The sequence below is a fragment of the Lampetra planeri genome, chromosome 2 (assembly GCF_965212315.1).
Source record: "Lampetra planeri chromosome 2, kcLamPlan1.2.h2, whole genome shotgun sequence".
Lineage (NCBI taxonomy): Eukaryota > Metazoa > Chordata > Hyperoartia > Petromyzontiformes > Petromyzontidae > Lampetra > Lampetra planeri.
This window is the reverse complement of record NC_136108.1, coordinates 9,107,063-9,119,157: the sequence shown is the minus strand read 5'-3', so window position 1 is coordinate 9,119,157 and position 12,095 is coordinate 9,107,063. Positions and strand designations below refer to the sequence as shown.

The 12,095-nt window shown below is 43.3% G+C and overlaps 1 protein-coding gene across 1 annotated transcript in view; it reads right to left on the bottom strand.

The window, feature by feature from the left end:
- Positions 1-12,095, bottom strand: part of LOC144727088 (thrombospondin type-1 domain-containing protein 7A-like) — a 221,603-nt gene that overhangs the window by 59,122 nt on the left and 150,386 nt on the right. Inside the window, exons 16-17 of the mRNA XM_078605833.1 lie at positions 7,543-7,806; positions 5,305-5,483 (exon numbers count right to left, since the gene is read on the bottom strand). Of these exons, the coding sequence (XP_078461959.1) occupies positions 5,305-5,483; positions 7,543-7,806 (443 nt within the window). The remainder of the gene's footprint in view (positions 1-5,304; positions 5,484-7,542; positions 7,807-12,095) is intronic.

Sequence of the window (12,095 nt, the reverse complement as noted above, 5' to 3'; positions counted from 1 at the left end):
AGACTTAAGGATACCGTATTGTGAAACACACAAAATTACAGTGCATATATCGTGACCACGTGTGTATAAGACTAACAAGGTAAGGTCCAACAAAATGAAGATACAGTCATGATTGCATTGAGAAATTCGGTAGCCTCTGAGTCACGGCAGTCGACTCGTGAGAAGATCTCCTGGGGAGTCGAGCAGGACAGAGCAGCTTGTGGCGCAGTGCCCTCCCTCATAATCACCGCCGTTGCACAGTGGGCAGTCTCAAAAATGACACTACCTGATATTATACTGTCTGGTTGATAATTGTTTTTTTACCCATTTATCTGGCAACAAAACTGACACCTTTTTTTACAAGAAGTCATGTTTGCATTGACCACAATACCTGCGGTCGGAATGCAAACAAAAAACACAACTCTGATAATGCATGCACCGTCCTTGAAATTGATTGGTCCACACCCGAGACAGCTTTTCTTAGAGCCTAGTCTCACATGGTGTTGGACCAGATGACGCCAAAAGGCGCGTGTTTTTTGTTTGCATTCCGACTGCAGGTATTGTGGTCAATGCAAACATGACTCCTTGTAAAAAAGGTGTCAGTTTTGTTTCCAGATAAATGGGTAAAAAAACAATTATCATATTTTGCTACTGGCAAAAGAGGTTCCAATACTCTCTGGTTCTTTCGGTAAAGTCCGTCATCCTCACCTGATGACGGGCGCTTGTGTTGCGACCGAAACGTCGTGTTCTTGTATTATTTTTTCTATCTACGTGACTTTACCTGATATTTATAATGATCACGATGCAGAGTCGGGAACTTGTCAATCTAAAGCTGGATGAATGTTTCCCCCACACTGTGCAAGTCTTTGGGGTTATTTGGACATATTTCACCATGCTGGTCAGTGTGGGTTGGTGAAGAGTTTGAGGGGTGGGGGGGGCAGCTGGTGTGGGTCAGGACAAATCCAGATGTCACTCACCATCGATGTGAGTTATGGACAAAAATCTAACTCAGGTGGTCGGATGCAAGTGCGTTAACCACTGCACACCATTGCTTCCACCCAGGGATAAAATGGGTGTGGGGACTGGGGAATCTGCCAAACACGGACAGATAAATGTGCGACTTGTTCAGTCGTCAAGCATAATAAAAAAAAAGGAAAATAATAAATAACAGGGGTGGGGGGCGAAGCAGGGCATGGGTGGGGGAGGAAGCTGGTGGGATGGAGGCCATTTTAGTTTTGAATCAGAAAAAAAAGGCTTAAGGTTGTGGTGTGTCATTGTGAAACATTAATCAGATGTAAATTAGTTTCATAATTAACACTGTGCATAGTGCCACTGTTTAAAAATTAAAACCGTTTGTTTTTTCCTGAATTGCTGTAACCTGTGAAGACTGCACACATTACTTGTGGCATCCTCTACGTGAATTTTTTACTTTTGCCAACTGTAAATTCAAGTTATAATGTTGAACTGTCAAGACTTTCATAACCTGTGCAACGTGTTCATCTAAAATGTGAACACGTTGCACATTTAAAACTGCGGAATGTTCCCAGAAGTGTGACAACAGCAATATTTTCCGCACTTTTCAGGGCATGTAAAATGTAATTATTATCACTGGATGTTTAAGAATGATATTGAAAGCTACAGGGTATGAGGTTGAGTAAGCGCTGCTGCTTTCGTTCGAATATAAAACTGCACGCAACCCACGCATGTGCACTTTATTTGCGTGCTGAAAGTGATATATGCATTAGACCGCCGCGCAATTATCACAAACTCTCATTATTCGATCTAAACTCCTGCTCGGCAACTCTAATCCTGATGCATTTCAATTTCTGAGCGCGGTTCGATATGGTCTGGGACCAATGAATGTTTCCTGGAACACCTGTCCCAGGATTTTCAACACACGTTTGATTACTGAAAAGCTATTTTCTCCCCTCTTGATGCATTCTTCATATCGCTAGATCGATGCTTTTCGATCCTGAAGAAAATAAAACTGCCACGTGTGTGTGTGTGTGTCGACGTGTACTTTCAGCAGCGTTATAACCATTCTCGGACATTACTGGGAAGGTCATACTCACATCAGAGAGGCGGTTCTCATCACGTGTGCCTCGGTTTATAGAATAAAACAAAAGTATGATGGTGTGAGGTCAGCACTCCGGGGCAAAATAAGCAGATGGGAAGTGTCTTCCAGCCTGCATTGTGTACCTTAGCAGTAAGCCACGCGTCGCCACGCATAAACAGCGGTCCCTTTGCCCGGCCAACAAGAGCACATCTTGTTGGGTGTACACCGCAATGTTTAAACACTTGTCTATAAAGCACATGCCATCTGCTAATTGAGACTCCTGTTGGGAAATAGCATCTACTAAGCAATGAGACTAATTTTACACGACTGTGCACTGCAAGGTGGGGGATGAACCGAGAATTTCGTAAGTGCCCTGCGACGTGGATGGGCTCTGGCGAATGCAAAAAATATTCAGGTTCATGCGGACAGTGAAAACTAAACAGCAACTCAGATGTTTAGAAACAAACAAATTAATAACTTTAAAGAACAAAAAATGTTGCAAAAAAATAATAAACAAAAACTGCGATTACATCGCTATGGGATTCTTTCACCAGTATCAAAATATTGATGGGAAATAAAGTCTCTAACTGCTTGACTCGAGCTATTCATGCGTTGGTGTTTGCATTGTCCTTGCACTGCTTGCCTTTTGGTGGCCTTTAGTCTGGTGCTGGTGAGACAATGCCATAAGAGAATCTGTCTCTGTTGCAGGCAAATCAGTTTTAATGACAGTGCATACATTATCAAAGCATATTTATTTGCATGTTTTTTACCACTAGTATGTATGGTTAATGCAGACTTGGTGCCTTGTTATTGCCGTCAATTTGGTGTTTGAAGATCGAAACACGGGATTACATATTTTATCACCCTTGCAAGTACAGGTAAAAATGCTCCCCCATCGCACACAGTAACCGTGTTTGCATATATTTAAGAATACATAACATACTGCAGGGGCTCATTTTAGAATAACACCGATGCAGTGTTACCTGGAACCATCACTTGCACCCGGGGATGGGATAGGGTGGGGAGGGGCAGGTGCTCCCCGCCCCCCATCCCCTAAAATATTTACATGGCCATTGTATGTCGTAGACCTTTTAGATTTTTCATAAATGACGTAATACTCTTGCTCGGAAAACCAATGCGTAGATTGATACACGGTGAGCCAAACGCTCGCCTCCAGCAATACATAAATGCACCGCTGACCTCTGATGCAACCTTGAATGGCATTTACATCAGCTGGCCACACTTTCTGAATCACGCAACTGTACTAGGCACCACCACTGTGTGCGCTGAGTGTGCTTCTCGTGAAAGCACACGACGTTACTTTTGTTTATTTTCAAAAACCAAAATTCTCAAAAAAAACATTTAAGAGTTTTCACACTTTTTAATCTAGATAAAAAACCCATTTCTTTATCATTGCGTTTTGTGTTTAGTTTGTTGTCCTTTCCCCACACATCCGATTAGCATGCTTCGCTCCGCGAAATAAGTTTAACTTACATAGCTTTGGGCCTGTATCCCTTTTAAATTCATAAAAATAAGATGTTGTGCTATTGGTATCATAATATTAATGGGTACAGTTGTTATTTTATTGTATGATTTTTCCATTCCAAAATAAATTTGGGGAAAAGTATGCAAAATGTGTTTATTTTGTTGTTGTTATTCTCACCATCATCATCCATGCTCAAACCACCACTGGATAAAGCCCTCCACAAACTGATGGCATCTATCATGAAACCACGATGCAAACATGTACAGTATGTATGTATGTATGTTGAACTTCTTTCGCATCGTATGTAGCCAATCGTGATAAACGGAGGTGCGGAAAATTCACAAAAGCTGATTCCAGTGCTCGGTCTCCTCAGTGGACGTCCTCTCAGATGCATTCTATTCCTTAGCTGGCACTCGGTCATTACTCTTGACCGTTGTCCATAATCCCTTCTATCAATGTCTTCCATACAGATTACAGTTTTAATACATAATTGAAATAAGAGCATTAACTTCAGCAGTATCCACAAATCCACAACGTTATTGTGACACATTTAAATGTACAATTTTATGTTTTGTCGTAGAAATAATGTCATGAAGCTGTCAGCCTGCTGAATAACATGCTTTGTTATCTCGGACGCGCTCTCTGATCAGCCCTTCTTCTATCAGTCTGTTTGTTGAACCAATTTTACTGTCGGAAAATGCAGACACTTATGTGCAGGTACGAGCCAACTATGCCCCGTCCCGTAATGAATAATTGATTGCAAATAAAGCGCTTCCCTTTGTACTTTGAAGGTCTCTGTTCTGTCGACATCTCTTGCCACGCGGACAGCTCAGCGCTGCGATAACTCACGACCCAAGGCGGCCACAGCCTGGAAACTCATTTTTACTTTGCCGGCGGCACGGGCAGCCTTTCTGGGCGACTGCGCGTGTCGAGAGAGATTACTGCGCACACGTCGTCTCTCGCCCAGGGGAAAGGAATTAACATTTTACGGCAATACCCAGGGTAGGTGGTGAGGCCCTGCGGCAGCTCGAGAAGGTGGGAAGGGCGGGGGGAAGTTCGCAGACGGCAGTTGACAATTGATTGGAGAGCAAAGGCCACGTCAAGTGGGCATAGGTGGTGTGATGCTGCAATTGATACGGGTAGAGACCAGTTCATAATGAGTATTGCACACCTACTGTGAAAGCCATCAATATTATTAACTTGGTATCAATGCAGCTGGCATAAATAACTGTCGGGCACAATTGTAAATTGGCAAATAATGGGAAAGAATGTAATGCAATTATTTTAAAACATTTCCATAATTAAATTAGAAAGAAAGTCAATTTTCAACTCCTCTAATGTACATGGCAGTGAAGTGTACTAATTAAAAATACAGGTTATTAGCATGCCACGAGTGCATCAGTCTATTACTACCATCAAGGTATAATTCACCTGGCCATTGCATTTATAATCAATTGGGTGATTGTGATTCAAGTACCATCCTTGTCTAATCCTTAAGTTTAAGCGTAGAATACTCTTTGCAAAAAAATTCAGTGGATTGAACAAGAATGTGTGAAACACTACAAATAGATGTGAAAGTAAATGAATAATAGCAACAGGAAAGGAAGCTGGGTTTTACGTGGCAACAAATAGACGGGGCGTTGGTCCATTTTAATATTTCGATAAAGTCATCGTAATGGGGTTTGATTGTTTCTTCAAGCCTACGATAAAGTCATCGTAATGGGGTTTGATTGTTCCTTCAAGCCTATGTCCGTAGTATGTGCCGCGCCGACTTGCACCTTACCTGGTTTGTGTGATCCAGCTTTGGGCAGGGCCTCCCGCCATTGAAGGGCTTCTCCCGTAGCCACTTGGAACGCACCTTGACACCTGAGCCACATGACTTGCTGCAGGGCGACCACCCAGACCACTCACTCAATCGGCAGTCTGACGGGCAGGCCACCACACACGACTCCTCCTGGTGAACTGAGAGATGGGACGGACACGAACAAGGACAAGTATTCCCCGGTGGAGTATTTTGCAGACGACTGGGAAACGTGCTGTGAGTGAGCACCTGTTAAGCTCAGCACAGTGCCTCTGAGGGTGGTTGTGACCAGTACCACGCCTGGCTGCCTTTGTCTCCCGTGACTGGGAATTGAACACAAGTTGCTAGATTCATAGCGGAGTGCACAAACCACTGTACTCCCGCTCCCCATGGACACAACATGCATACATACACTCACATACGCGAACATAACCAGACATGCCAACAAGCATACGAACAAATACAAGGATCCTCCATATATCCTTTACCAGACTGCTTGGGCAAGTGCTGTTGACTCGCATGAACATAGCCTCTAACAGTGCTGTTAGTGAGCACCTACTGTATGTGAAGGTCAACACAGCACACCAGGGGGTGGGTGAGTCTGCCCAGTGGCTGATGTTTACACACTGCACCAGGTACTAATTTTACGGCTGAGTCGACCTAGGGAAAGCTTCGCGCCAGTCATATATGCCACTGTTATTGGTTTTGAGTGGGATTCGAACTCGGGTGGCCAAGGTGAGTAGCGCAATGCGTAAAAACTACTGCACCACCACTTCCCAAATACAAAGACACGCTAACAAACGCACCCACACACACACGTGTGAACACGTGCACACTGACATATCTAAAAACTAAAAACAATTAATACGAAGCAGGAAAAGGACATTTAATCAAACCTGAAACTTGTATTAACACGAGGAGGCAATTGATATGAGGCACACCATGTAGAGCTGTAAAAAGGCAAACGTTCTAAAACAAAGTGGCACACGGCCATTCTCCACACAATAAGCAAGAAGGTCGTGATGAATGCCTTCTAACAATATGCGGACACCCGCAATTGATCTACTTTGCATATTTATACCTCTGCCAGGTCTCCAGGTAAAATATGCTTCGTATATTTTTAGCGAAAGAAATCATGGTGACAGTTGCCTCTTCGTGCCACAGTCCTGTTTCCTCAGTGGAAGCAGTGCTGCTGCCACTGCTGCAGCTGCCACAGTGTCAGTGTCGTGATGGCAATTGGGAGGCGTCTCAAAGAGCATGGCAAAATAATGATGGCAAGGAATGACATACAAGAGACAAAGATCCCCCGTATAGCTTACATGGGATGTTTGGGCAAGTGCTGTTCGCGATCACCTATAAAGGCTGGCACGGTAACACGAGGGAGTGGGTGGCCAGTACCACACCTGACCGCCCTTGTCTGCCCAGTGGTGGTGTTTGAACACCACCCCAGGTCCTCATTTGAGGCTGAGTCAACCTAGGGGAGTCTCAGGACCGGTTGGCCATGAGCAGTGCATGCACACACGCAAGCAAGCAACCCTGGGAGCCACGAGTACCTTTTAAAGTTATATTTGAAGACTTTTACATTTTGGAAGGCTATCTGTTTAGATGCATTTTACACATTAATCTCAATAATGTTTTCTTTATTTAACAATTAAACTTTTTTCTTGTTTCAGACATTGTTGCTTCTGTTTTATTGTTCATATGTTTTAAATGATTGTTATTAGTCGGTAAGAGATTTTAGTCATTTGTGGCTCAAATAAATCAGAGCTGAGACCATGAATGCTCAGTTATATGATTTTTCTGTTCAACATCAATCACACGCACTTTAAGGAGGAATACAATTGTGGTGGTGGTGGTGTTGTTATTGGTGGCTGTTGGTGGTGCTTGTTATTTTATTGTTGGTGGTTGGTTTTCTGGGACTGCTCTTGGTAGTAGTGCGGTTAGTCCTAGTATGCTGTCGGTGTTACTGTTGGTGATATTGGTGCTGGTGCAGGTGGCGGTGCAGGTGCTTGTGATGGCGATTGTTGTTATGGGGGTTCTGGTGCTGGTGACAGTGGTGCTAGCTGTAGTGTTTTTGGTTGGAGGTGCAGGTCGAATTGGCGTTGGCCAGCTATTAATGAATACGATTTCTCGCACTGGGAAATGTTGGTGGCTGGTGCAAATGTAGTCAAAGGTGGTGACGCTGTTTTTGTTGCCAGCGCCAGTGGCCACTCTTCTCACCAGGAGAAGCACAATTTCCGCCCTCCACCAGCCGGCCTTGCTGGTCGTAGCACGCCAGGGCTCGATAGCGTGTGCCTTGGCCACAGTCGCCCGTCTCCCTGGGGGGGCTGGCGGGTCCCCGGCTTCGGCCCCTTCCCTCGGGCAGCAGGCAGTCGGACCAGGGCCCCACGGGACGGGCCGAGTACTCCCGGCAGGGGCAGGTCTGCGTGTCCACCTGGGGGTACAGCTCCAGGTCCTTGCACTTGTCCACGCGGCGGCTCTTGCCTTCAGGAAGGGGAAAGAGATGGCAACGCAGTGGCATCGCACAATATGCGTGGCGCAAATACAGGATCGCGTTTTTTAAAGCACACATAAATGTATGGAAACTGCCATATATTCTAGTATTTATATTTGTATTCGAGCTAGGCTTTCCAAATTAATCAAGTAATCACTTCCTCTTTCTTTACTCAACTAACGATTGCCCTACCAAGTATTAGTTTTATTCCTCAACCAGTCGGATGACACAAACGTAGTTGAGAGAAAAGTCTCTTTTGTGTTCCCACTTGTGCTGCTGGATGGGAGGTGATGGACGGGGCATGGTGACAGCATCCACATCCATCAGCCCATTGTCACGCCGTTCATGGCTTGTCTGCCGTCGGGAGGCAGGATGTGGGGTGGCTGCCTTTTCTTTTTACAGGAACCAGAGTAACCGACCACGCGAATAGTCGATTACAGTTTTTATTGGATTCATCAGCCTTATGGACTAATTACCCAGCACTAAAGTTCATTAACTTTGAGATAACTTAGTTATTCGTACATACATGCATAGACACATGCGTGTGTTGTTGTTTTACTTAGAGTCACACTGTAAACATATTCTTATAGATTTTTGTTCCTTAAATTCTTAACCATACTTCGCAGTCCCTGTTATGTAATGGTTGTCATAACAGTATTTTTTTTCAATCTTTCTAAAACGTGATCGTTGAAAGGTTGCGAATTTAAATTCCTTTCAGAAGTCAACTAAAGCACGTCACTCTTCTGGGGGTGATAAAATGAATTCCTACTTTGTGTAAATTCTACAGCAGATGTCCAAATGATTGACTCAACCCCACCATAGAAATGTGGAATTTCCACCACTAGCTAAGGACTGTAAATAAGAGACATCGTTGTTTGAGTAGGAAACCACTGTGATTGTGTTTAGGACAAGCAAGAAATACTTTCCAAACAGAATCATAAGAACTACAGTATATTGCATGTAAACCTACCAAACACTATAACAGTGCAACACCACTGTAGGAAAGTAAAATATTGATGCAAAAAGTTAATTTACGCATTCATCAACCAAAAATATGCACATGCTAAAGGAGAACGGCATGTTTTATAATCTCATGTCATTTCCAAAATGAGTTTTATTTCTGTGATATATCTTATGCATGTGATACTGTAGGACTTTCATTTCTGGTGAGGTTGCATATTTTTATCAGTAATATATGAAAACGTACATCTCAAAGTATTTGATCACAAGAAAGTAAATGCATTCATCAGTGTGCTCTGTAACCAGGTCAGAGTCCATTGCGACCGTCTCTCTTTCAAGCGAGACGTGGGTCAAATAAAACAATACAATAAAGAACAACACTCAACGTATATCGTGACGGGTAATTGATGACCATATAAAAGGGATAAAGGTGCAGCCCTGCAGTTGCTTGTTCATGCTGCTGACGACATAGCCTTCAAGACAGGGAGCTCTACAGAACCCCTCGAGGGTATTTTGGCCTACTCTTCCACGCTAGCCAGGCAGAAGAGGTGGGAGTAGCCACACTTTACCCCACCACACGTGGCCTGCCGATGATTAATGGTGGTATACCGACTTAGACTGTTGAGTGGACTAAGGCGGAATTGAGTGGATTTCAGGAATGTGTCGGTTATTTCAACTGATGTGCCAGCAGGCTGAACCAGTGACCTCTGTATTGCAAGTCGAGTGTGCTAACCATTACACCTCGGCAGCATTGTAACAACAATGTACGAAATCTAAAGTCCCATTAGAACGTGGCACAATAACAACAAGAGCAATATCAACGTCAGAATGATTTCATACTTGAAATAAGATAGGTGCATTAAGGTTTAAATACACCGTTTCGCCTTGGAGTTATCCACTGACACTCGAAAATAATTGAGTCAAGTCTAAAATAAAGTAATCTCTCCCACTGTAAATAGACATGGGGGAGCATGCCTCATGTATTGACGGTCCTGAAGTCGTGGTGGAAATGCCTCATTCCTCTGTAAGGGTCGGTAATCCAATATGGATGGTACTTGTTTTATCAACCTGAGAGCAATGTCAAAGAGATGACATCGAAATGACTTTGATAATTGTCTTAAGACAATACATCCTAATTTATGCTTAGTAGTTTTATGATTATTCACTCCCAACTCATGGAAACTCAAGATGAGTTGTTAATATTTATGGTCACAATTGGAATAAAGAATTTAATGTCTTTTGTCTCATGAATGCAGTCTTGTTTTATTCCGTATTTAAACTCTTTATCTTGTTTGTTATATTTTCCTGTTGGTATATTACACATAGACTTTGTATAGAAATGTAATTTGCATTAAATAATTGATCCTTGTAGGTTAATGTACAACATTATAAATAAAATGTATTAAAACATTGAATCAATGTTACCTATTATACAGCATATATTACAAATATAGCAAAAACCAGCACTGAACTTTCTAGGCCCGTTAACATCAATCAGACGGGAGTTTTAGTTTTCACGTTGGCATGGCAATGTCAATTGATTTGAATTATCTAATTAGATTAGACTCATTTAAAAATGATGTGCATGCGTGTCATCATGCCAAGCTGCTCAAATAGACATACATTATTCAACGGAACCTCTACAATAGTTAAGTTATAAAATCAATGTCCCATATCCTGAATGTACAGTATTTTATCAAACAAAGCGATATGAGGAGCAGTTCGTGGTCGCGCAGTATTTAGTACAAAATGCTCTGATCCTGGCGACCTGCGTTTTATTCCTGGCCATGGCTGACACCACTGGCAACTAATACTGGTAGGAACCTCCTGGTTACACCAACCCACAGGGGATTATTGTGTCCGTCGTGCAGGGAGGGGCTGGGTGGGGAGGGGAGGGTGGGGAGGGTGGGGCTGGGTGGTGAGGGGAGGGTGGGGAGGGGCTGGGTGGGGAGGGGCTGGGTGGGGAGGGTGGGGCTGGGTGGGAGGGGTGGGGCTGGGTGGAGAGGGGAGGGGCTTGGTCACCCCGTGGTGCCCTTATAAAACTCAACGTTTAACCTACTCACGCCGGCTTGTGCCTGCCCTCACAGTCGGGCATATTTGCGGAATACACCACGCCGCCGTTGACCCTGGCCATTGACTGAGCAACCCAACGTTCCTACCAGCTCCCTCCGCAGGAATGTGTTATCTCAACCTGTCTTGGGCCCCCTGTTCACCAACTCACATTGCCCAGCTTGGTGAAGTATGGTCAAACAACCCCCATAAGTTGATCCATCAATATATCTGTAAAGTATTACTATTATCAAGCCATGTGAAGAGTTCACTGTAAATTTCAAAGGTTGTTACATAATGTGATTAGATATTATTTAAAAAACTGGCATGTAACAAAGTATTGTATCCTCTCATTAGTAATAATAATGCAATTGTATTTTTGCTTCATGCAAATGGCTGCTTAAAAACCCATGACAATTTTTAGAAATTCTAGATTTGAAGCTTTCGTGACTGCAAGGATTCATATTCTTAGGTTTTTTCGGTAAAGTCACGTAGGTAAAACATCAAAATTAATAAAAATAAAATAAAACAAAAATCACGACGTTTCGGAGGCAACACAAGTCGTGATTTTTGTTTTATTTTATTTTATTAATTTTGATGTTTTACCTACGTGACTTTACCGAAAAAACCTAAGAATATGAATATAAATGTTTAGAAACATTGCTAAAGTTATGCAAACAAACAACACGAAACAAAGCAAATCCGAACACCAAAAAGGCTCAACCACTGCATCGAGCAGTTCTTGAGTTTTTTTGGGGGAGGGAATTGCATTGCCGGTCAATGGTAATGCGGTGAATGCTGCAATTTAATCTCCGGCACTAATTTTTTTTAGTATACCAGCCGGGCAAACGCGGGCGTTCCGTAACGAGCACTGCTCAGGAAGTGGAAAATGTGCTGGCTGGTGTATGTGCATGCACTGCGCTGTATGCCATACTAATATAGAGTGCGGTAACACGCACCCCCACGGGTTGCACTAAACTAAGAGCAGATGCCTTAAAATTGTGATTACATCAGGGCAGCACAGCCCCAGAGAGTGCTCTGGAGGAACAGATGCTGGAGTCACATTAGCCATGATCATATACGTCCAAAAAGCGAGCAGATGCGAATGTGCTCCATTACCCTCTATAGGTTTATGTTAGTTTTGAGAGAGCTTAGAGGAAACAAGGCCATGAATAACTGTTTATTTCTCCTTCGTGAAAAATTAGCAACATTTAGAGACCCCCACCGATGAATTAATAATGCGCATGCTGTTCATAAAATACAGATCCCA